Source organism: Myotis lucifugus, unplaced genomic scaffold (genome assembly GCF_000147115.1).
Source record: "Myotis lucifugus unplaced genomic scaffold, Myoluc2.0 scaffold_206, whole genome shotgun sequence".
NCBI lineage: Eukaryota > Metazoa > Chordata > Mammalia > Chiroptera > Vespertilionidae > Myotis > Myotis lucifugus.
Genome location: NW_005871254.1, coordinates 1481761 through 1508477, shown reverse-complemented (window position 1 = coordinate 1508477; position 26717 = coordinate 1481761). Strand labels below are relative to the sequence as shown.

General features: G+C 44.1%; 1 protein-coding gene across 1 annotated transcript; it reads left to right on the top strand.

Moving 5' to 3' along the window:
* Positions 1-6203: 6203 nt before the first annotated feature.
* CUNH10orf53 (chromosome unknown C10orf53 homolog) lies at positions 6204-23928 on the top strand. The gene is given in 4 exon segments (XM_006097556.1): positions 6204-6300; positions 23071-23174; positions 23176-23191; positions 23864-23928. Coding segments are annotated over 4 exon segments (282 nt in total).
* The last annotated feature ends 2789 nt before the right edge of the window (positions 23929-26717 follow it).

Here is a 26717-nt window from a genome sequence, read left to right as displayed (position 1 = left end):
CCCACTGTCAGGATGGGGTTTCCCCAGTGGGCACTGTTCGAGGGATTTTTATTTCAAACTTCTTATACTGATTTGACAGAATCAAACTCACACCTGCCGTTCTTTGAGCTGAGGAAGGAAACCGACTCTGCATATCAGGTATCAGCCATGTGCTGTGGGGGCTTCGCGAAGTGTGAAGGGCCGTTGGGGGGGGGAGGGATCCCTTCGCTGGGGGAGGGGCTGGGAGCTGGTCTTCCGCCTCCAAGCACAGGTGGGTGCACAGAGTCTTTATGCAAAGGCGACAGTGAGCCATGGTCACCGGCATCTCTGTGGGGACCCTGGTAAAGGAGACCTCCCCAGAGAGAAGGCAAATGCAACCTGGAGACAGTCATTTGGGGGGCAGTGCTGCATCATAAAAGTGCATTTGGCCACCTTACAATATGCTATGTTGCCAAAACATGTCGTTATTTGAGTTCTATTTTTATAAGATAGTTTTAGATTTATGGCAATAATCATATGTGCATTTATAGCCTTTCCATTCTGAGTTATAGTTTTGTGCTTTAAATAAATCTATATATGACTAAAGAACTGTATATTTAAAACACTATATTCAAATTACTTAAAGACTATAAGTCTGTATTCAATAAAAAGTAATGCCAAGAAAGATGGTGTTGGCCCTTGTTTCTTCCCAGAAATGCTGTTAAAATTTTGGCATAAATCTTGTGAGCTGGGTCAGCAATTCATTTGCCTTTCTCTGAGGTCTGTCCGCAGCAGTGGTGGGTGTCCCAGGTACCGGGACTGAGAGAGGGGAAGGAGGAGCTTTGTCTTCCCCGGTGTGTGGGTGTGGCACGCCACCCTGGGGCTGCTGAGGGGCAGGGAAGCTTCATGGGTGTTTGTGATAAGGTTGGCAGCAAGCTGGTGTCGAGTTGGGTGCCTCCATTTGGGCTCGCACAACATGCAGAGGTACAATGGAGTGGAGGGAAAGCACCAGGCACAGAGGCGGGATGCCTGAAATAGGAACCCAGCTCTGTCTCTAACTTACCATGGGCTTTGGGGATATCATTTCATCTATCTAACCCTCAGCTTCCCCATCTGTAAAATGGGGATGTTGATATCAGCACTACCCACTCCCAGGGTTGTGATGAGATGACATAAGATGGTTATTGTATGAAAACTTCCTACAGGTACCTGTGCACACAGGTGCCCTCAGCCTGCAAAACCCCAAGATACATTCCGAGCTGCAAGACCTCTGTAATCCTCGAAACCAGAACTGAAATTCCTCCAAACAGAAGCCCCAGCGCTTCCCAATCAGAGCCTAAAAAGAACCTCAAAGTGTATGATTTATGTGATTGGGATGCGGAAAAGGCATTAGCCAAAAAGATGCGGGCTAGGATGTTCCACAGCGAATGGAAGATAGGAAGGCCCAGGATCTAAGAAACCTGGGTTTGCTCTTATCACATATATCACAACTGGACCAGAAATAATCAGCTGTAGACAGCAGAGAAGGGTATGACGGTCAACATACAAAATGCTGCCACCTGCTCCTTGTTGTCTCTGCAGGTCCTGTGGGGGGGATGTTGGTCAATTCAGGTTGAAATGCAGGGAAGAGTCCTTCCCAGTTTCACAAGAGGAGCCAGAAGTTTCCAAATTACTCCTAAGCAGTTCTCCTTGGGGGTCAGGTGAGAATCAGGGTCAGGTTTCCTTTATAGATTCAGCCCATTTCCTGGTTGTGTTTCTCTGCGTTGTCCTTCTAAAGTGAGCAGGATGGGCCATATGCCACCCCAGGGGAAAGCTGGCCTCCCACCACGTAAGAGGACCTTTCTCGAAGCTCTGGTCTTCTCTGCTGCCCAAGGACCAGCTCTCTCCTTGTTTTTTGGTGTGTTTTTTTCCTACTGCTTCTCCCATCTCCTTGTGGGATTTCACTTCCTATTTCTGTACCTTATGTCATTGGGCCCCAGGATTCTGTGTTTGGTCTCTAATTTCTTATATTAAAGGAGCAGGAAAACAGCCAGCTGAGCTGATGCAGACAGGCCCCCTACCCCTACAAAAAACAACATACAAATAAAGAGAAAATTCTTTTAAACACAGAGATCACTTCGAGAAAGAAATCCTCACGTGCCAGGAAAAAAAGAAGGATGTGCAACACAGAGCAGTGAGCAGGAGCTAAAGGTAAATACAACCTGATACAGACCTCAGAGGCTGACGCCCTGCATGTTTAAAGGGCATAACCTCAGCCCATGCAAGGTGGGAAATACAGCCAAACTCCCCAGGTAAAACTGTAACCTCATAGAGGCATACAAGCCCTATAGAAAGGACTAGAGAACCTCTTCCCACCAACCCAGGGGAGCACTGAGAAACCACGCCATTCACTCAGAGCTGTAGGTAATGGAAAAAATGCATCAATGAGAAATGTAACTATAAATTGTGTGATATGTGGATGTGGAGTCTGAATTTATACAAGTTAAATGTAAAGCTGGAATTACAAGCCAATAATTTGTTTTAATTGCCCGGGTCAATAAGACCCGAAGGGTCTCAGAAGAAGCAAATGCAAAACCACTTTCCACAGCCACGAAGACCACAAACACCCACAGGGGGAAAGTCCTCCATTGAAGATGAGCTCACAATCAAACAATACAAATGGCATAAGAATGGCTCACTGGAGGGAAAGTGGCAGATAAAACAAACAGGAAAATTAACATCATAAAGACTGGAGATAATAGATGACTCAAAAAATGCTATAAAATCAATGTCTAACATTAAAAATAAATAAAAATAGAGAGAAGATACACGTAGGAGTTCAAAAGGGAAACAGTAGAGAGAATGGGGCAGGGGGACTGGAGGAGTACTGTTCAAAGAGAAAATGGCTAAGAATATTCCAGTCAGAGAAACACATCTTTCTAAAACTCATGGTTCAAAGAAAAACTAACACAATTTTAAAATTTAGAGCAGAATGATAATAAAGATACTGCATATCAAAACATCTGGGATATAACAAAAGCATGTTTTCAGAAAAATTTATATGTTAAAATACATCAGAAAAGAAGTCTGAAAATTGATGAACTAAGTAACTTAGAAAGTAAAAGTTTGCCCTGCTGGCATGGCACTGTGGTTGAGTGTCGATCTATGAACCAGGAGGTCATGGTTCAATTCCTGGTTAGAGCACATGCCCAGGTTGCGGGCTCCATCCCCAGTGTGGGGCGTGCAGGAGGCAGCCAATCAATGATTCTCTCTCATCACTGATGTTCCTATCTCTCTTCCTCTCTGAAGTCAATAAATATATTTTTAAAGTAAATTTTTTTAAAGCAGTCAAACAATAAACTCAAAGAAAGCAGAAGAAACAGTAAACTCAAAGTAACAAAGATTAAAAACAGCTATCAATACAGAATTAGAATATTCCCAAAATTCATATGGAATCACAAGAGAACCTGAATAGCCACAGCAATCTTGAGAAAGAAGAGCAAAGTTGGAAGAATCATGCTACCTGATATAAAACTATACTACAAAGCCAAAGTGACCAAAACACCATGTACTGGCAATAAAACAGACATATAGATATATGGAACAGAATAGAGAGCCCAGAAATAAACTCACAATTTTATGGTCAATTAATATTTGACAAAGGAGGCAAAAAGATACAATGGGGTAAAGACAGTCAATTTAATAAATGGTGTTAGGAAAATTGGACAGATACAGGCAAAAAAAAAAGAAAGAAAGAAAGAGAAACCACATTCTTACACCATACCCAAGAATAAACTCAAAATAGATAAAAGATTTAAATGTTAAACGCAAAACTATAAAAATCCTAGAAGAAAACATAGACAGTAAAATCTCAGACATTTCTCATAGTAATATTTTTTTCTGATATATCTCCTTGGGCAAAAGTAACAAAGGGAAAAATAAGCAACTAGGACCACATCAAACTAAAATGTTTTTGCCTAGCAAAGGAAACGATCAGCAAAATGAAAAGACAGCCCACTAAATGGGAAAACATATTCGTCAATGATACATCTGATAAGGGGTTAATAACCAAAATTTATAAAGAACTCATACAACTCAATGCCAGAAAAACAAACAATCCAATTAAAAAATGGCAAAGGACCTGAATGAACAAAAGTAACAAACAACATAGAAACCGACTGAGAACAGACTGACAGCTGTCATAGGAGAGGGGTGTTGGGGGTCTGGGTGGAAAAGGTGAAAGGATTAAGCAAAAAAACATACAAACTCATAGGCACATACAACAGTGTGGTGATTACCAGAGGGAAAGAGGGGTAGAGGGAGGTAGGAGAGGGTAAAGGGGGATAAATGGTGATGGAAGGAGACTTATCTTTGGGTGGTGAACACACAGTACAATATACAGATGGTATACAATTCTAGTACACCTGAAACTGTATAATTTTATTAATTAATGTCACCCCAATAAATTCAATAACAAAAATTTTAAAAGCAGCTATCAATGAAGGAGAAAACAAAAAACAATAGAGAAGCTAGACAAAGTAAAAGTTGGTTCTTTAAAAAGACTAACAATACGCACCCCTATGTTCATAGCAGCCCAATCTACAATAGCTAAGATAAACACCCTAAGTGCCCATCAGCAGGTGAGTGGATTAGAAAACGATGGTACATCTATACAATGCAATACTATGCTGCTATAAAAAGGAAAGAACTCCTACCATTTGCAATAGCATGGATGGACCTGGAGAACATTATGATAAGCGAAATAAGCCAGTCAGAGAAAGATAAATATCACATGATCTCACTCATTCATGGAATATAAAGAACATCATAAACCAGTGATGGCGAACCTTTTGAGCTTGGTGTGTCAGCATTTTGAAAAACCCTAACTTAACTCTGGTGCCGTGTCACATATAGAAATTTTTTGATATTTGCAACCATAGTAAAACAAAGACTTATATTTTTGATATTTATTTTATATATTTAAATGCCATTTAACAAAGAAAAAACAACCAAAAAAATGAGTTCGCGTGTCATCTCTGACACACGTGTCATAGGTTCGCCATCACTGTCATAAACCAATGAATAAAAATAGATATAGAGACAGAGAAACATCAAACAGACTGTCAAACTTCAGCGGGAAGGCGGGAGAAGGGAGTGGATGGGGGTAAAAGATCAACCAAAGGACTTGTATGCATGCATATAAGCATAACCAATGGACACAGACACTAGAGGGGTGAGGGCATGTGCCAGGAGGTGGGTGGTGGAGGAGTCCGGGAGAGGTAAATGGGGGGAAGAAGGAGACATATGCACTACTATTTGTAATACATTAAACAATAGTAAAATAAAATAAAATAACTAACAAAATAGACGTTTCTGGTAAAATAAACTTAAAAATGAAAGTCAGAAATAAATAATATTATATATCAAAAGTTGACATAACTACAATAAAGTAGGCATTTAAAATAAGATAATCCATCAACACTGTATGCCAATAAATTTGAAAACTTACATAAAATAGAAAAAATATTAGAAAAATATAATTTCTTGAAACTGATGCAAGAATAAAATTTCTTTTTATAAATCTTAAATAAACTAAAGAAGTAGTTTAAAATCTTTCACTCAGTGAAAAGGGGGGGAGAGGAATAAAATTTTATACAGATGTTCTACCAAACATTCAAAGAAGTGATCAACAAGTCGCAGGCAAGATAAATAAGGAGAAATCTATACATAGACACCTCACCAAGGTTTCCAATCCGTGCTGCACCCCTGAATCATCTGCGAAGGTTACTTGGCCCCTCTGAGCCCCCGTTTGATAAATACTAAATAACAAAAGTACAACCTATTTTATAAGAATGGTAAAATGATTACATGAGCTAACATATGGAAAGTGCTTCCTATGTTGCCTGATGCATACTTTCTGTAATTGTAAATACTGGCTATTGTTATTGATCAACACTTTCCATACCAGATTAAAATCCCATGTTTACCTGACTATGAGAGTTGCTGAAGCAAATCATCCCTGACCACCACCACACCTTTTTGCGCCCAGCAGTGGGCGCACAGTAGGTGGTGCAGGCATCCAGGAGGGAAACTCCTCACTCTTACCCATTACACCAGGCACCGCTGGGTGGGAGTGGGGGGAGAATCCTCAAGCCCCACCCGCCTGACCACGCCCAGCCGCGCCTGGCCACGCCCACTCCTAAGGGCATAAAGAGCAGTTGCCCGGCAGTGTGTGCTGTGCGGTAGCCCGGGCAGGAGGCCCAGCCATGCCCAAGAACGCAGTGGTCACCTTGCGCTATGGCCCATACAGCGCAGTCGGCCTGTCTGTGGAGCACCGCACCTTCCGCCTGGAGGGCCTGCAAGGTGGGCAGCCGAGCGCTGGAGGGTCGCCAACACGCGTGTGCCCAGGTATAGCGAGCCTCTGAGCATCCGGGAAGGTTGTGCTTTCTGTCTAGACCTCCTTCCTTCCTCCGATCCAGACCGAGTTCCACCTCCTCTGGAGAGTCTTCCCTGCACCCCCAACACCCTGGGATGCCTTAGCATCGTCCTCCGCCTTCCCCTGCTTCAGTAGAAGGATGGGACCAGTAGCATGCTCTGTGCGCCCACGAGGTGCCAGGCAGTGCGCACGTTACCGGGATAAACAGAATTGCAGACCCCGCTTTACGCAGTGGAGCCTGCGGATCAGGGATGGTAAGTGACTTCTCCAAGGTCATAAGGCTGACTGGAAAAGGCAGAGACGCTATCCCCTGATCATTCACTCATGCAACAGACCTTAATTGAGCACCTAATATGTGTGGACACGCTTGTAGGTACCCGGGACACGCTGGGGAACAAAGACATATGTCCTTGAAGTGATGTATGTCCTTCTCATTGATGACTACTAGCTGACCGTAGTGCTAAGGCTGTGACAGAGGAACGTAATCATAGTGGACCCTGCCACTGCCAGAATTGGAGGGGAGAGGGGAAATATCTGGAAAGGTTTACTTGCTGCAATTACATTTGAGTTCAGCTTTAAAGAATGAAAAACTAGGTAAAGAGAAGAAAGTTCATTCTCAATGGAGGAGCTAATATCTGTAAAGACGGGAAGCATGAACAAATGATGTATTTGTTGAACTTATGGGAAGATGAGGCTGGAGAGGTAGGCAGGGACCAGATCCTGCAGGGTCGTGTGAAAGTTCTAGGCAGGGGATAAAACACCGGCCGCTGTGTGGACAGATGAAAGGGGCCTAGGATGGAAGCACGGAGACAAGTCGGGGGCCATTGGAGTGCCTGTGGGAGCGATGACAGTAGCTTGTACCAGGACAGCCAGAAAGGGGTGGTAGATGAAAGTAAAAGCAATGGTACTCCCTAAGAAATTGTAGATGGGAGGCAAGGGTCAAGAGGCTGCCCTCTGGATCCAGTCTGTTCTGACTTGAACCAAGTGCGGATGGATGGAAGTGCTCTACATTGAAGTGACAACACCAAAGATATTCAGTTGGAGGAACATGCTTTATTTTGGACATTATTGAACTTAGCGTGCTTTCAGCTATGTAAGCAGAGATTCTGAGTCAGCTCTGCAGTTCTGGAGTTCAGAGAAAAAGTCTGTTTTCTGGAGAGAGAAAAGTATGAGTCGTTGGCTTAGGGAGAACACATAGAATGAGAAGAAAGCCTGAGACTGAGTCTTCATGAACTATATTATATGACCCAAACCCAGAATCTTCCAGGCAAAATGCTATGGGAGCCCAGAGGACACAAAGTCAGCAATCATGGAAGGCCTCCTGGAAGAGGTGGCACTTGCATTCTAGTTTAGAGTGTGGGGAGAATTTCAGTGATCAGAGAAAACCACTTTCTCTGAGAGAAGAGTTTGTTTGAGAAATTTCTGTTGTAAATAACCCAGTATTATTTGGTAATACTTAAAATGTTTGTAGTCTTGGCTAAGGACACTGCCTAAATAATTGACTTTTTGCTTCCTCCCCATCTGATGAACTGGGCCCACTCACCAACTCTTCACCTCATAACCCACTTTTAGTTCATTTAATAAATAATGAGACTAAGCAACTACAGCATTTCCTTAAAAATAAGGTAGATCTGACTTCTGATCAAGATGGCAGTGTACTTGGATTGTGGTACTTGGAAACTCCCACAACCACATAGAAATTACAACCAAACTACAGAAGAACCATCATTCAGAACTGTCTGAAATCTAGCTGAACAGAAGACCTCTCACTAAGGTATAAAGAAGAAGCCACATCAAGACTGGTGGGAGGGGTGGAGACACAGAATAGGCTGGTCCCACACCCACATGTACGTGGTTAAAAATTGGGAGGAATATCTTGGCTGCCAAGGTTCCCCCTAAAAAGCCAGAGGTCCCAGCCCCACACCAGAATCCTCAGTCCAGGGTTCCAGTGGCTGGAAGAGAAATATTCAAAACTTCTGGCTGTAAAAACCAGCGGAGATTGTGGCCGAGAGAGACAAAGGGCTCACACGTAGACGGACTTCGTTTCACTGGCTCTGAGCTCAGCACTGGGGCAGCAGCTTGAAAGACACCAGGGGCGTGTGGGAGGAACTGAACTGTCCGGCTTCAGGATGAGTTCTGGAGGAGCAGCTTTCTCCCAGGCAGAAGTGCCGACAGAGGCCATGGTTCCTTTGCTGAGCCCTCCCCGCACAGAGCCAACAGGCAGGCACCATATATGAGTCTCCATCAACCTGGCTGACACCATTTCCCTGACCCTAGTGATTCCCAGAGGTCTCTCCCGCCCCACCACCCAAGCCCTTTCCAGTGTCTTTCCATACAAATAGCCTGTCTTGGCTCATGCTGCCGACTTTCCTAAAAGTTCTCAAACAAGCAACATCTGGCCTCTGTGTACCCTGTACCTCTTGCTAAGTGGCCCCAGGCCTGGCACTAGTGGCAGCTGGCCATGGTCCTCAGCTTGGGCTCTCCCAGGCACCTCCAAGCCCAGCACAAGTAGCAGCCATCTGTGGATTGCTTTGTAGCTCATGCTGTGTGGCCCTGGGCAGGACACAGGTGGCAGCTGGCCTTGGCCCACACCTCCCAGAGGGCCCCAGAGCCAGCACATGTGGTATTAGCTTCAGAAGAAACTGAAGCACCACCCAGTCACCTCAACAAGCAACACATTCAAGGCGTGGACTCAGTGGGTACCTGAGACTTGGTAAAGTGAGTTCTGCTCTCTGGGGTTGGCCTCTGCACTACTGATTCTCCACGGTGGTCACAGCCAATATTTGCAGCTGATTGGCCTGGAGGTAAATCCACCCCATTGACTTGCCAATAGCAATCAAAGCTCAACTATTACAGGAGGATGCACACAGCCCAAATGGAAGGCACACCTGGAGCGCCAGCTTGGGTGGCTGGGGAGGCTGTGTGAGACCTACAGTGGAACCTGGGTTCTCAAACTTAGCTCATTCCAGAAGACTGACTGTTTGAGAAGCAATTTGTAAGAAAACTGACGCATTTTTTCCCATTAGAAATAATGTAAATTTAATTAATCTGTTCCAGAACCTGAAATGATTCCCTGTTTTAACCTTTCTTGTATACAGTGCATGTCTAATGTACTGTTTAACCTATAAATAAACACATTTGAAACAAAAAGGAGATGAAATATAAATGAAAATTTTTTAAAAAGGGAATGAAATGTACAGTAAAAAATGAAAATTGATGTCAACACTAGAACTTAACTTTAATGTTGAGAGCTCTTGCCTCTGAAGTGCTTTCACTGGCTAACTGCTTTTCATTTATCCAAATCAATAATTTTTCTACCTCTTCAGCATGTGATCGTTGTTTTATGAGCACTTTTACACCCTTAACATCAGCACTCTTAATGGCTTCTTTATGTTTTAAAATTCAGCTAATCAGCAATTTCTCCATGCCATACTAGGTAACCAGATTAGACACATGAATACCTTGATTATACTTTGCAATTATTTCTTTTGTAAGCTCTATTGTTGCTCTCATGACTTTCCTTTTCACTTTGCTGCTATCACAAACCTTCTTAGGACCCATGGTGACTTACTGTACATATTTAATAATAAGCAGCAACAAAAGCAAAAAAAAAAACCCACAAAAATATTCACATCACAATTTCCTGAGGGTTTAACAATGCCAAGTTTAGCAGTAAGCTGACTCATATAGTACATTCTCTCCTTTATTTGTCACCTGAGAGGTATCATGCAGGTATCAGCATGAAAAGGTTGTTGGGTGGGGGACCAAAGTTTTATTCAACAACCAGGAGATTTTTCCATTGATAAACTTGGTTGAAAACAAAATTGTTTGAGATAGGAGACGTTCAAGAACCAAGGTTTGACTGTACTCCATAAGGTCACTCTACCAAGACTAGGAGAGGTAGCAACTCTAACCTTATACATAGAAACAAACACAGGGAGGCAGCCAAAATAAGGCAACAAAGAAACATGTCCCAAAGGAAAGAACACAGAAAAACTCCAGAAAAATAACTAAACAAAATGGAGACAAGCAATTTACCAGATTCAGAGTTCAAAACACTGGTTGGAAGGATGCTCAATGAACTTAGGGGAAGAGTAGAAGAACTTAGTGAGAACTTTAACAAGATAGAAAACATAAAAAAGAACCAGTCAGAAATGAAGAATACATTATAAGGAATCAACAGTAGAGTAGATAAATCAGAGGATCAATCAGTGATTTGAAGGAAGCAGAAAATACCCAATCAGAATAGCAACAACAACAAAAATTATTTTTTATAAAATGAGAATAGTGTAAGGAACTTCTGGGACAACTTTAAGTATACCAAAATTCACATCATGGATGTGCCAGAAGGAGAAGAGAGAGCGCAAGAAATTAAAAACCTATTTAAAAAATAATGATGGGAAATTTACCTAACCCTGTGAAGGATATAGACCAGGGGTCCTCAAACTATGGCCCGTGGGCCACATGCAAATACAAATATTGTATTTGTTCCCATTTTGGTTTTTTACTTCAAAATAAGATATGTGCAGTGTGCATAGGAATTTGTTCATAGTTTTTTTTAAAACTATAGTCCAGCCCTCCAACGGTCTGAGGGACAGTGAACTGGTCCCCTGTTTAAAAAGTTTGAGGACCCCTGATATAGACATACAAGACAAAGAAGCACAGAGAGACCCAAACAATATAAACCCAAAGAGACTCACATCAAGACACATCATAATTGAAGTGTCAAAGTTTAAAGACAAAAAGAGAATTTTAAAAGCAGAAAGAGAAAAGCAGTTAGTTACCTACAAGGAAACTCCCATAAGACTGTCAACTGATTATTCAACAGAAACTTTATAGACCAGAAGATAATGGCATGAAATATTCAAAGTGATGAAAGGCAAGGACCTACAGCCAAGATTATGCTATCATTTAGAATTTAAGAACAGATAAAGAGCTTCCCAGCAAGAACAGCTAAGGAAGTTCATCACCACCAAACCAGTAGTATAAGACATGTTAAAGGTCTTTAAGAAGAACAAGGAAAAAAAGATAAAAAATCTGAATAATAAAATGGCAATAAAGACATATCTATTAACAATCGCTTTACATGTAAATGGATTAATTGTTCCAATCAAAAGATAGAGAGTGGCTGAATGGAGAAGAAAACAAGACCCATAAATATGCTACCTACAAGAGACTCACCTCAGACTAAAAGTACACAGAGACTAAAAGTAAAGGGATTGCCCTAACCAGTTTGGCTCAGTGGATAGAGCGTTGGCCTGTGGACTGAAGGGTCCCAGGTTCGATTCTGGTCAAGGGCATGTACCTTGGTTGCAGGCACATCCCCAGTGGGGGGTGTGCAGGAAGCAGCTGATCGATGTTTCTCTCTCATTGATGTTTCTAACTCTCTATCTCTCTCCCTTCCTCTCTGTAAAAAATCAATAAAATATATATTTTTTAAAATAAATAAAAGTAAAGAGATGGAAAAATACATTTTATGCAAATATATATTTAAAAAGCTGGGGTAGCAATACTTATACCAGACAACATATTCTTTAAAACAAAGGTTATCTCTGGCTGGTTTTGCTCAGTGGATAGAGCATCAGCCTGTGGACTCTATTCCGGTAAAGGGCACATGCCTGTGTTGCAGGCTCAATCCCCAGTGTGGGGACATGCAGGAGACAGCTGATCGATGATTATCTCTCATCATTGATGTTTCTGTCTCTCTCCCCCTCTCCCTTCCTCTCTGAAATAAATAAAAATGTATTTTTTAAATGTTATGCAATTATCATCTCTATGTACTTCCAGAATTATTTAATACCCCAAACAGAAACTCTGTATCCACTGATCAATAATTCCCTATCCCACCCTCAGCTCCTGCTAACTTCTAACCTACTTTCTGTCTTTATAACTTTGCCCAATATAGATACTTTATGTAAGTAAAACCATACAATATTTGTCTTTTGTGCCTGGCTTAGTTCACTTAGCATACTATTTTGAAGTTTCATCCATGTTGTAACATGAATTAGTATTTTCTTTCTTTTTATGGCCAAATAATAGTATATTATATGTATATATCACTTTTTTTATCCATTCATCTGTTGATGAACTCTTTGCTTGTTTCCACTTTTTGGTTATTGTGAATAAGCTGCTATAAATATAGGTGTGTAAGTATTTGAGTCCCTGTTTATAATGTTTTGTGGGCATGTAACTAGGAGTGGAATTTCTGAGTCATATGGTAATTCTATGTTTAACTTTTTGAGGAACTACCAAATTGTTTTTACAGCACCTGCACCATTTTACATTCCACTAGCAATGTATAAGGATTCCAATTGCTTCTTATTATCTCCAACAATTTATATATTCTGGGTACCAGACCCTTTTCAGATAAATGACTTGCAAATACTTTCTCCCATTCTATAAGTCACCTACTTAATATTGTCCCTTGATACACAAAAAGTTTTAAATTTCATGAAGTTAGGTTTTTCTGTTTTCCATTTGTTGCCTCACCTTTGATGTTTAAGAAATCATTGCAAAAATCTAAGGTCATGCAGAATACTGTTTTCTTCTAAAAGCTTTATAATTTCTAAATTTAGATTTTTGACCCATTTTGAGTTAACTTTTATATATGATCCTAATAAAGAGGGAATATGCTAATTGACCCTCACACCATCGCAAAGATGGTGGCGCCCACAGTCAATAAGGAGGGAATATGCTAATTGACTGTGACACCCTCAAAGATGGCGGTGCCCACAGCCAATAAGGAGGAAATATGCTAATTGACTGTCACACCCTCAAAGATGGCAGCAGCCACAAGATGGCCTGCAGGGGAGGGCAGTTGGGGGCAACCGGACCAGCAGGGGAGAGCAGTTAGGGACAATCGGGCTGGCAGGGGAGCAGTTAGGCATTGATCAGGTTGGCAGGGGAGTGGTTAGGGGGTGATCAGGCTGGCAGGCAGGAGAGTAGTTGGGAGCCAGCAGTCCTGAATTGTGAGAGGGATGTCCGACAGCCAGTTTAGGCCCAATCCCCTGTGGGGTCCCAAATTGGAGAGGTGCAGGATGGGCTGAGGGATTCCCCCCCGCCAGGTGCACAAATTTTGTGCACCAGGCCTCTAGTATAAGATAAGAGTTCAATTTCATTGAAAAGATATTCATGTGGGAACTTCTGGTAAAGATGGCAGAATAGGTAAATGCTATACTCACCTCCTCCCATGACAACATAAAAATCACAACTAAATTATAGAAGAATCGCACTTGATAACCACCTGAAGATTAACTGAATCTCTATAACTAAGAATATAATAAAGATGTCACAATGAGACTGGTAAGAGGAACAGATACATGGAACAGGAAGTCCTACCCACATCCATGGCATGACAATTAAGAGAGAATTGGAAGGGGTACACCAGGTTCCCCAGCCCAGGGCACCACTGCTGGGAAGAGAAGTCCCTATAACATCTGACTGTGAAAACCAGTGGTGTGTACAGCCAAGTGAGATGGAGGGCTGCTGGAATCCTAGACATTCCTCTTGAGGAGCCTGTCAATGGACTCACTCAAAAACTCACTGTAGGATCCAGTGCAGGGAAAACAGCTCAAAATGTGCCAGGGACCTACAAAGAGGAACTAAATTGACTAGCTTCAGGGTGAGGGCTGGAGAGGCTGGGCTCAGGGCAGCTCTCTCCCTAAAAGTGTTGGTAGGTGCCATTGTTTCTTTGTTGAGCCCTCCCAGCACTCAGCTGGCCCTGGTGCAGGCAGGTGCCAAATCTGTTCTCTCCATTAATGTAACTAACACTGTTCCCCTGATGGTTCCCTGAGACCCAGCTCCACCCAAGTTGTGTGCCCAACCTGCACTGCTTCCAGTGGCTTTTATACACAGTGGTCTGCCTCAGCTCATGCTGGGATTGTCCTAAAATCTTTCAGAGGTCTACACACCCCACATAAGCAGCAGGCAGCTGCACCTCTTGCTGAGTAGCCTTAAGCCTGGCACAAGCACTGACAGATCTCAACTTGCATTATAACACCATGAGGTTGGCCCCAAGGCTGGCAAAGCTGTGGCCAGTGGTGGCTTGGAAAGTAGCCTTAATTAAATGACCACAAGCTGGGCCCAAATGCAGCTGACCTCAGCTCACATCTCCTGGAATTAGGTGCAGCTGGCCTCAGTTCACAGCATGGCCTCGCCCAAGCACCTCCAAGCCCAACACAACTGGTAACCAAATGCATATTACTTTGTAGCTCCCACCAGGTGACTCCAAGCTGGCACAAATGACTATTCCCCTGGCCTGCACTATAACCCTTCCAAAGAGGCTGCAGAACCAATATACCTACTGGCTATCTTCAGACCTCACCAGAGCACCACCCAAACAGCTCCACAAACAAAGCACCTGAAGGATGAATTCAATTGACACCAGAGCCCTATGAAAGTAACTCCTGCTCTATGGGTGTCAGCCTCCATACAACAGCTTTCTTGCTATAGTTACAGCCAGCTCTTGTAGTCAGTAAGCCTTGGGGTCAGTCCCACCCACTGATGTACCAACAGTAGTCAAGCTCAGCTAGAATAAGAGGGCACACACGGCACACAAGAAATACCCTACATGGTCAGGGAGACTGCACAAATATGCCACACAGAACACCTACTACATAAGGCCACTCTGCCAACACTGGGAGATACAGCAGATCTATGTAACACAAAGAGGCAAACACAGAAAGGCGGCCAAAATTGGAAGATGGAAAATCATAACACAAATGGAGCAATAAGACAAAACTCCAGAAAAAGAACTAAACAAAATGGATACAAGTAATCAACTAAATACAGTGTTTAGCCGAAGCCGGTTTGGCTCAGTGGATGGAGCGTCGGCCTGCGGACTGGGGGGTCCCAGGTTCAATTCCGGTCAAGGGCATGTACCTGGGTTGCGGGCGCATCCCCAGTGGGAGATGTGCAGGAGGCAGCTGATCGATGTTTCTCTCCCATCGATGTTTCTAACTCTCTGTCTCTCTCCCTTCCTCTCTGTGGAAAATCAATAAAATATATTAAAAAAAATACAGTGTTTAAAACACTGGTTATAAGGATGCTCAATGAACTTAGGGGAAGAATAGATGAACTTTGTGAGAACTCAACAAAGAGATAAAAAAATTACAAAAGAATCAGAAGTAAAGACTACAATAACTAAAATGAAGAATACATTAGAGAAAATCTACAACAGATTAGATGAAGCAGAGGATCAAATCAGTGATCTGGATAACAGGGTAACAGAAAAACCTCAATTGGATCAGCCAAAAGGAAAAAGAAATTTTAAAATGAGACAGTTTAAGGGACGTTTTGGACAATATTAAGCAAGATAACATATCATAGGGGTACCAGAAGGAGAAGAAAGAAGAAAGAAGACCTATAGGGAGAGATAATGACCAAAAACTTTCCTAACCTGGTGAAATAAATGGACATACAAGTCCAGGAAGCACAGAGAGTCTCAAACAAGATCCAAAGAGGCCCATGCTAATACACATCATAATAAAAATGCCAAAGGTGAAAGACAAAGAGAGAATCTTAAAAGTAGCAAGAAATAAAAGCAGTTTCCTACAAGGGAGCTCTCATAAGACTGTCAGCTGACTTCTCAACCAAAGCTTTGCAGGCCAGAAGGGATTGGCATGAACTATTCAAAGTGATGAAAGGCTAAGACCTACAACCAAGATTGCTCCACCCAGCAAGGCTATCATTTAGAATCAATCAAAGGAGAGATAAAGAGTTTCCCAGACATTAAATAACGTAAGTAGTTTATCACCACTAAATAAATATTACAAGAAATGATAAACAAACTTCTTTAAGAAGGAAAGAAAAGATAGTGAAATATGAATACAAAAATATAGGGAAAAGATAGTAATGGGGCCGGGGGAGTTCTAAAATGGTGGTGGATTAAGTAGAAGCTACATTGACACTCTCCCAGGACCAAACTGGAATTACAACTACAATACAGAAAAAAACATCCTGAATAATCAACTGAAGAGTAGCTGGAGAGAACCCTGATAACAAGGACTGAAAGTGGAGCCCACATAGAGACTGGTAGAAAGTGCTGAGGCTCTAGAGGGCTGGCCGGGCTCCCACAGACAGCAGCTGGAGTTCTGGAGGGATATCTCAGCTATCAGGGGTTCCCATTGAGAACTCTGGAGTCTAAACCCCAAGCTTGGCTCCAGAGCTGAGAAACCACCAGAACTGAGAAAGGTGCCCACATAACATCTGGCTGTGGAAAGCAGCAGGGTTGCTGTCTGCTAAGGAGAGATGGCTGGGAAAGCAGCAGCTCACCTTGGGCTCTGGCAGAGGGAGGGCAGAGGGGACTGGAGCTGTGTGTGGAGAACCCCGGGGTGAGGGCTCTGGGGTTAGAGCTTGGGAGGCAGCCACCCTGCTTTCCTGTGCTGAGTCATTCCCTCACACTGCAGAGGACATCTTTCTCGAGAAGACATTTTCCATCCAGGCAGCTTTTGCCTGGGAGGGAAGCAATTGCCCCTCCCTGTTGGAAAACCTCTCACCCACCCTGTAGTAGAGTCTATGCCTTGCTGTGGCCTGTAGCCTGAGACAAATTAGACTGAAAATAACAATCAGACCACAGGCAGAGGTTGATCTCCGGAGGCTTTGAGCCTTTGCCTGATCTCTTTCTGGACCTGGGGGTTGGAACAGCAGACTTTGGTGCACATCTTGGTCCTTTCCAAAGGCACCCAGCCCAGCAGAGGGAGGCACAAGCTGTGGACTCCTGATAGCTCCACACAGTGCTCAGGGCCAGCCACAGTGTCTGACATTGTCCTGCACCAGAGACTGGGACTCCTAGCTGGTCTACCTAATACAGAGACTCAATCCCAAACAGGCAGCCAAAATGGGGAGATTAAAAAATGAGCCCAACATGAAAGAACAAGAGAATTCTCCAGAAGAGCTAAATGAAATGAAGATAAGAAATTTATCAGTTTTTTTCTTGTAATTTATTTCTAGTTTCTTACTGTTGTGGTCAGAGAAGATGCTTGATATTATTTCAATCCTCTTAAACTTACTAAGCCTTGTTTTGTGCCCTAATGTGTGGTCTATCCTTGAAAATGTTCTATGTGTACTTGAAAAGAATGTATTTTTGCAGCTTTGGGGTGAAATGCCCTGAATATATCAATTAAGTCCATCTGGTCTAGTGTGTCATCTAAGGCTGCTGTTTCCTTGTTGGTTTTCTGTTCAAAAGATCTATCCATTTGATATCAATGGCTTGTTAAAATTCCCTACTACGACTGTATTACTCTTGATCTCTAAGGGAGCAGGGATTCTTCTCTGTTCTGTTCTCTGCTGTGTCCCAGTGTCAGGAATTGTGTTGGGCATGTTTTAAGGATTGAGAAATATTAGTTAAAATGAACCTACATGGAGCTGAATGCTAGAGCCACCGGAGGTGAGACTGCAGGGGAAGCAAGGAAATACAGAACCGGGCAGAAAGTAGGACATGAAGGTGCTCCCTCAGGTGGGTGCTGATGTAAGAGAGAACCTGGAGGCACAGGAGGCAAATGAGACGAGAATCACAAGAAGAAAATGGCCAATGGGCACCAAACTGTTCAGTAGGAATTATCTGTAGAAAAAGATGAATTCATAGTTGATGAAGGACCTGGAAAAGGTGTTCTCAACGACTTGAGGAGGGAGGGTAAACTGGAGGGCAACTTGGCAGTATCTTAAAATTTAACATATACTGTGGAATCCAGCTATGCCATTTCTCAATTTTACACACACACACACACACACACACACACACACACACTTGCACATGTACATGGAGGCATCCTCTTCCTTTACATTCTCGATTTCTTGACTGAAAAATAGGAAACAATCAGAAAAAGGAATGGCTGAATAAATTGCAGTACATTTGTCACATGACATGCAATGTAGCTGATCTATGTATATTGGCAGGACTGGATCACCACACCACAGTGCTCAAGGAATAAAGTATGTTCCTGAATCCCATATGCATTGTGATCCCACCTCTCCTGAAAAAAGACAAAGGGCAGGAGGTGGAAGAATTATGTGTAATTTAAAATTTTTGTCCATTTCTATACTTGTAAGGGATTTTTTAAGTCATGGGTCTGCATCATAACCTGTAAAATTTTAGCGTAAAAGCATTTTATTTTATTTTATCTTATTTTTTACAGGCAATAATAAAAAGGCTATTTATTATACAACAATTCAGTGAATTTTACCTAGTTTCAAGAATAATGCATGCAATTACAAATGAGAGGTAGAAACACTGTATTAAAGACCTAAGAATACAAACATCATATAAATAAGTGTTCAAATTAACTGCTGGGATTTCATACAGATAAATAAGGTAAATTACATTACTTTGTCAAAGTAAAGGGAAGCCTTGTTTATGTTTTTATCATGTCACTGAATTAGATTAATGCCAAAGAGCTTCTGTGCAATTTGTCAGTTCAAATTTATTATCTAAAAGGATTAAAATAAAAGGATTAAAACTGGGGAGTGGTTTATTCAAGTATTCAAGCAGGTAAATAAAAGAAACCAAATAATGTACAAGGTAGGAACCATTTCTGGAGAAATGTTACCTGCCCACCTTCTCCATAACCAGCTATTTGGTAAACTGTCAGGATTCACATGAAAAACACGTATTAGGCTACAGAGCTGCTGTTTTCCTAAGAGAAAGCAAACCTCACTTCTCACTAATTTCATGTAGGTACTCCCCATCATTAACAAGCCTTAGATCCCCAACATGACTTGGCCCTGTTGGAATTCTAGAGGGTATCCCTTGATTGACATTTTTTTCTAATACTGCCCAAATAAACCAGCTGTTAAGAAGCCAAGAAGTCCCGGCCATCAATGCACATCCACATGCACAATAAAGAATGCAACCAAGGCCAACAGCTGCAGCTCAAAAACATCGCTGAGAAAACCTGGGGGTGCAGATGAAGAGGTTAGATAAACGCAAAGGGTCACCCGAACACAGGCTCTTACCACTGAAAAGCCTACTAGCGACTTCGTGTGATGCTGGAAAGGGTGTGTGTAGACAATCAAGTAAAGTATTTTTCAAAAAAAAGTATTTTAAAGCAATAACGGAGATGGGTCTGAGCGTTCATCTCCCGAGGGGTAGGAGAGACGGGGTGAGCCCTTGACTGTGCGGGCGGTTCTTCACCCCCGAGAGCGCGGGCAGAGCGGGCAGAGGAAGCAGAGGGCACAGGCAGCTCGTCCGCCAGCAGGGGAGCAGAGGAGCGTTCTGAGAAGATCAAGGGGAGAGTTTTCATGGTTGAAGGAGACTTGAGTATTGCAAGGTACCAGCAGGTGGTTGATTTTTAAAGTTAGCTTTGTATATTCCTGAATGATGATTCGTATTACACTGGCAGCCAACATTCACTGAGGGCCAGTGACACATGCCAGAGTGTCAACCGAAGCCAGGCAGGCAGCATCTGCTCCTCCTCCCTCCCGGCCCCACCCTCCCCGACCACTGGAGCCTCAACGCTAACACCAGAGCAGGCACAGAGCGGTGCACTTGCAGACCCCCTTCTGTAAAGTCTGCATCTGAATTCTGTGTGTTTCTTTAAAAATCATAGCTCTTTATCACTTCCTGAAGCCGCTGGCTTTGGTAATACGTTTGATCTTTCCTGAACTTACTATGCCTTAAGCAATCTGAACCTTTTTGTTCTTTCTTTATTATAATAGCTCAGCAAAAATGTCTGCACTGTGGCTTCAATCCTGATGAAACTAAACTAACTAATGCTTAACAAAAAGTTCTAAGTATGTCCCCTGGCCATGTTGCTCCTTGCCTGGGTACTTAAGTTTGCCAAGTGACCCGCTGAAGGGAACTAGAAGGGAGTGAAACTGGCCCATACAAACCAGAGTCTGCCTTATTTAGTTAGGATGCTGTGTGACATCCACCGCCCCTCGCTCTGCATTAGCTACACACACTAACGCTCATCAGCATTGCATCTGCATAAGTAGAGAAGGGGGACAGGCCTGTCGTCTGTTTGTCTTGACTTCCTAACCAGCACGTTTAAATCATTCACAGATGGTGCACGCTCCCCCAGCACCGAGAAGAGGGGGGCTTTTCGTGTCCCTTCCGTTACCCAGATCCCACTTGAAGAATGAGGTGCCACTTCAAAGAAGCAGGCATTCTGCGGGCGGCCTTACAGCTTCTGGCTGATTTATGCTGGAGGTTCGCCACTGCCTTTGCAGAGACTTTGTTGCATGGAGTATATTTATCTGACCTTTCTTTGAATAGACAACCCATGGCAGTTCACAGAACAAATGCGTCCTCCATGTAGAGAAGTTGGCATTTGCATGAGCTGCAGGAATTCTGGTGCTGCTTCGAGTTTTATCCCTTAAGCCTGCACTGGCCGCCCTCCCGCTGGGCTCAGCACATCCTGGCCTGAGGAGAAGGGATGGGTGTCCTGAGAGTAATTTACGACCCAGACTCAGATGGCTTATCGCTTTAATAAGTCAGACTCGGGTCACTCAGGGTCCAAAACAGTCCTTGGAGGTGCCCAGCGCCACTGTGAGCTTGTTTATTCTGTGAGTTTCATTAACGCCAGGCACCTGGGGGCGGTGGGGCGGGGGTAGGAGGGTGCCGTGGTCAGTGAGGGAGAGGCATGCACTTAAAGGCCACAAGAGCACATGCTTTGCGACCATATAGAAGGTAAAGCGAGGAGTTATTGCTCTCTTAGGATTTCTTCTTGTTGGACTTCAGTCACTGAGACCCCATTAGTCGGCACCCCCACTTCCACAGGTGGCTTGACTATCTGATGGTTCGAATCCAGAGTCTTAGCTGCACCCTGCCATGAAGAGTGCGCTGTTCTCAGAAAACAACCCCCAAGCTCACATGCTGCACGAGGCTTGGTCAGCGGGGCCCCGAGGGAAAGGGTCGAGGCAGCTGCAGGGTGCACAGCTTTCCGGGTCGCCCCTGCAGCGCCCTCCTCACTTACACTGTGTTCGCTGTGACCAGCCCCAGAGCCTGCAGCCCCCTCCCCGAAACCCCAGGCCTTAGCTCCTAGCCCCAGAAGGGGGTTGGGAGTGGGAGCGGAGAAGCTGCTTTGTTCCTGATTTTTCTATCATGTTGAGCTCCATTTCCCAGCTACATCTTCAGACAAGGGACAGTCAAGGTCACAGAGGCTGAATTGCCTCCTATCTACCCCCTGGGGGCTCTTCCTTCCTTCTCCAGCTACACCCCGCCTCCTCCTCCCCCCACTCAAGAGGGTATGGTCCCCAGAAACCTGTAGAGATCTATGCTTTCTAGACGACCCACTGACCATTCCAGACCGGGTGGTCTGCTTCATTTAAACCAGTCCTGGGTCCAAGCTGAGTGCCTTCCTCCAAAGATATTTAAGAACAAGACCTTTGACCAGGATACAATAACATAAACATGCCGAAGAAGACGATGCGGTGTCTGCAGAGATGGGGTTGGCCGACACAAAGTCAATTAGGGCCGCCACTGGGTGCCCGCGTTGCGCTGTCTTGTTAATGGAGATCCTCGCTGAGTTACTTTCTGAAGTTCCTTTCCAGAAGTGAAATTAAAATCACGCAATTAAAATGCTCACAGTCGGGGCTTGCTGTTCTTGAACTGATTGAAAGATGAAGTGGGCATGCCAACATTTTGAAAAAGCAATTGTCTCTGTGATTAAATACAATTAGCTGACATAACTGTCTGCTTTTCGCCACGTAAGACTGATTGAAATGCTAAGGCTTTAAAAAAAATGGTCCCAACTGATTTCTCTTTCCAACCTCACCCAACTTCTCCCCGGCTCTAACCCCAAGGTTAGAGGGGAACACATCGAAAAATCGGGGAGAGACGTGTGGGAAACAACAGGGCTCCAGGCTGTTCCGGCACTGTTTCTGCTCAGCCCGCACACTCTTGCGTTTCTCCAACAGAGAATAAACCTAACAATGTTTCTGTAGCTGATCTCTAAGGAAGGAGCCATTGAATATGATAACCAACAGGCAGGTTCCTAAGGTGAGGATAAAAGTTTAGTTCATTAGCTTTATTAAAAAGATTTTAATCTGAAAACATGATAAAAGAATAAAGAGAAAAAAACTCATAATCTCACCAGAGAAAGATAATCACTGGGTATTTTTTTCTATTACATTAATGTGGAATATGTAGTTTATCTGTAGGCTCATTTTTGCTTATATTACAAATATTCTTGCAATTAAAAATTCATAGTATTGGGCATGTAAGTTATTCACAGTATTTTGCTATTATAAAACTACAGAATGAAATATCTTGTTGCCAAAAATCTGATATTTTCCTCAGGAAGACTTCTTATAAGTGCAATTTCCTTGGCCAGAGATTAGAATTATTTTTTAATTCTAATTTTTTGAGGCTTTTAAGGTTTTTGTCATGTACTGTCAAATTGCCCCCCAGACAGGTTCCATCAGCAAGGTCAGAAGTTACCTAATTTCACAAATTCTCTGAAACACTGAGTGTTGTCTCTATAAAAAACTCAAAAGCTCTTCCTAGAGAAAGCTCATATTTTCACAATCATGTGGGTCTGGATCAAATCACAACGGATCCTGAAACGCTCAGGCCTAGGGCTATGCCTCTCAGAGAAGGCGGGAGCATCTGGGGCCAGCGCCAGGCAGGTGCCCACCGGGACGGCGGAGTTATAGCCATGAGCAACTGGAGAGCAGACCAGCTGCTGTGACCGTGAGGACATCTGCTTGCCATGGCATGGCAGTCTGCCCGCCACCACACCCCTTTCTCTCTTTTGCAGCTGTGCTGGCTGCAGACGGACACCAGGTCACTCTAGAGAAGATGGAGGACTGGAATGTGGTGGAGCTCAAGGTGAACGAAGAAGTTTTCTTCCACTGCAACATCAAAAGACTTGGAATTCGGTACCCTCCCCCCCCCCCCCCCCCCAGCCCACCCGCCCCGCAGCGTGGCCTTCTCTCAAGTGCCCTCAGCTTCCAGCTGAAGGGGTCCGTGTGTCGTGCCCAGATCCAACCCCGGCTTCTTTCCGAGTCTCTCCCTCTTACTGAAAGCCCCGTGCCCTGTGGCACTGAATGAGCGCATCCTAAACCACATACAGTGAAGTGCTTCTCAGCTTCTTCCCAGAACACTGGGAACACAGAGAGGCAGAAAGAAAATGAAGTTTTAGCTCTAGGCTTCAAATACATGATGGGAATTTAGGGGTAATCGGTTGTTGGGGGTGCATTTTAACCATGTGAGTTTTATTATGTTATCTTCAAAACAAATTTTGTTTCATTTGACTGTTCTGTCTAGGCTTCGTAAGACAGAGTTGATATGCCAGTCGTACAGGTTGTCAGCGATATTCTAAGGATGTGTTTGCACTGGTGAGCTGCTGGCCTGGCAGGCTGGCAGGCATACCTCACTCTGCTCAGAAGTAAACGCTTTTGCAATCCGCTGATGCTCTATGAAAGACCAACTAAGCAGTGCCGTGCTGTGTACTTAGAAAATGCTCTCCTAGTGGAAGCCATACGTGTGTCTTATGTGACATTAAATTGCATATAAAGCTGGTCACAAGAAAAGTCTCTCTGTTTCCCTAGGAGGTGATGGTAAACTAGACCCTCTGTGCCAAGAGGCCAGGATAGCCGTGCTAAATGCCTACTGATCTCCTGGAAACGGGCACCTCAAGCCAAACAGCAACGGCCTCAGGCGTTCGGTGATGCAAACAAAAGCAGCAATTTGGGCCATGGATGCCAGCACTACCTTCAGAACCAGGCCACTCCAAACTGTCCTTCCGCCTGCACAGGGCTGCGCACCTGGCTGCAGGGAAACGGGTCCACACCGCAATCAAACCACACCATTTGCTGTGTGTCTCAATCCGAACCCATAGGGAGGCCCTCCAATATCAGGTACATGTCGAGCTGAAGGAAATAATAAAATGCAATCTCATACCAAAGCGCCGTCTCTTACTAATAAAGCACAGCCGCCGGAAGCATCAGGGATTCCATCCTATAGTTAGCAAAGCGCTAGGAACAGCAAAATTAAAGACGGATGGGGGGGCGGGGGGAGGGAAAATAGTGGCCTTTGAAAATCTGAACTAACAGTCAATTTCAATATTTGGAAACCTGGCTAATCCTACAAGTTTATTTCCTGTTCCCAATGGAATCCTACATAAAATGCTAATAGACAATTACCTGAAGCCAAATCGTTGGTTATTCGCCTGGCCAGCATGGCTCAGTGATTGAGTGTTGACCTAGGAATCAGGAGGTCACAGTTCGATTCCCGGTCAGGGTACATGCCCAGGTTGCAGGCTCAATCCTGTGTAGGGCCTGCAAAAGGCAGCTAATCAATGATTCTCTCTCATCATTGATATTTCTTTCTTTTTTAATATATTTTTATTGATTTCAGAGAGGACGGGAGAGGGAAGAGAGAGATAGAAACATCAATGATGAGAGAGAATCATTGATTGGCTGCCTCCTGCACACTTCCCGCTGGGGATCAAGCCTGCAACCCGGGCATGTGCCCTTGACCGGAATTGAACCTGGGACCCTTCAGTCAGCAGGCTGATGCTTTATCCACCGAGCCAAACCAGCTAGGGCCATCTTTGATATTTCTATCTCTCCCTCTCCCTTCTTCTCTGAAATCAATAAAGAATATATGTTTTAAAATCTTCAGTTATTCTCCTCTCACACAAGAAAATGACCTGCCTCCTTTTGCATTAGCCAGTCCACAGGCTGTTCTGAGGGCCCAGTGGAGGCAGGGCCCGAGGGAAAAGGGGCTCCCGGCCCTCTGGAGGAAAAGACAGCCCTCGGAGCTAGAGAGGGGTTTCCTTACGTCAGTGTAAAGATCTATCATGTCAAAATGACGCTCCTTTTGCTGTCAGGCCCATGCACCAGCCGCAGCCATATTCCTAGCTATAGAGCAGAGAAGAGGAAGAGCTGCAGATACTGATCTAATGGCGCTAATGTGAGGTCCCGGGAAGAAAGCAGCGCGCCTTGGAGAAGACGCACAGGAGCCTGGGCGTGTGGTGACAGAGCGGCTCTCAGGCTTCTGGCGCTGCTGCGCTGGGCTCACCCCGCCCCTCGGGAGTGGCCGCCCCGCCCTGGGCTTCCCCTGGGCTTCCCCGCACCCTGGGAGCTACCCTTCCCTTTGCTCCAGGCAGCCTCAAGCCCCCTGCACCCCAGGACTTAAACGGCATCTAGCACTTGATGAAGCCACTGTACAAGTTCTCTCTCCCATGGGATAAAATAGGGGATAAAACTTTCATTTTCAGCCCAAACCTCACTTATCAGATTGTACTCAGAGCTGAGGACTCACTTAGGGCTCTTTGGAAATATTTCATTATCCTTCCTGGGAACCTGAAGGTAAAGCATTCTTCCTGGCATCCGGCGCCTGCTTTCCCACGGTTAGTAGCCCTAGAATTAACCCTCTTTCCAAAAGACCAGCAAGTTATCTCAGTATAGCCTTCTATCTTTGTCTTCATATAAACATATTACTACCAAAGAAGTGCATTTTCACTGCAGTAAATGGAAAAATATAGGTAAAAGTAAAGTGTAAATTTGCTAACATTTTGGTATATTTCAATTTGGGTTTCTTCTATTTATGACTGAATACTTACCAAGAAATAGACATATATAGAAGCTGAATTCAACAATTTGGGATCTTGTTGCATGTACCAATTATATATCTTTTTTTTAACTTAAGATGTTTATGTTGAGCTTCTCCCGTGTGACTAAAACAGTTGCTGCCTACGAATTCCATCTTAAATCAGGAAATTTCTTCCTCCTCGAACAGTGATCCCTATTTTCTGCTGAGAAATGCAATGGCCGCTTTCCCATCTGCACTTGGTGCTGTAACTTCGGCTCCAAGGACGGTGGACCCGCCCAGGACCCTGGGACATCAATGTTGAACTGGTGAAAGCGCTCCCTTCAGCCCCCTTGCCCTCCTCCTACACGGCCCCTCCGCCTGTACTGGAGCCTCAGGGCAGCCTCCCGCGTCCACCAGGGCCTGCTCTCCGCTCCATGACCAGAGCGGAAGGGCAGTGAGACGAGATTGCACTCGGATTCCACGGAAAACCCAGGGGCAGAAAGCTTCTGAGAGATGCCTGTGCGCAGGGCACCGTGCTCCAGTTTAAATGAGTTAAATGATGTGTAAATCAGCATCACCAGGAAAGGTTACAGGGTTAGCTCTGGGTGGTCCTTGGAGAGATGGACGGGTGGGGAGAGGGCGGAGGCCTGCAAGACCATCATTTCTTCCATACTAGAAATATTTTAAAAATATATTTTTATTTCTTTCAGAGAGGAAGAGAGAGAGAGAGAGAAAAACATCAATGATGAGAATCATTGATCAGCTGCCTCTAGCACACCCCCTACTGGGGGTCAAATCCTCAAACCAGGCATGTGCCCTGACCGGGAATCCAACCATGACCCCTGGTTCTTAGGTAGGCGCTCAACC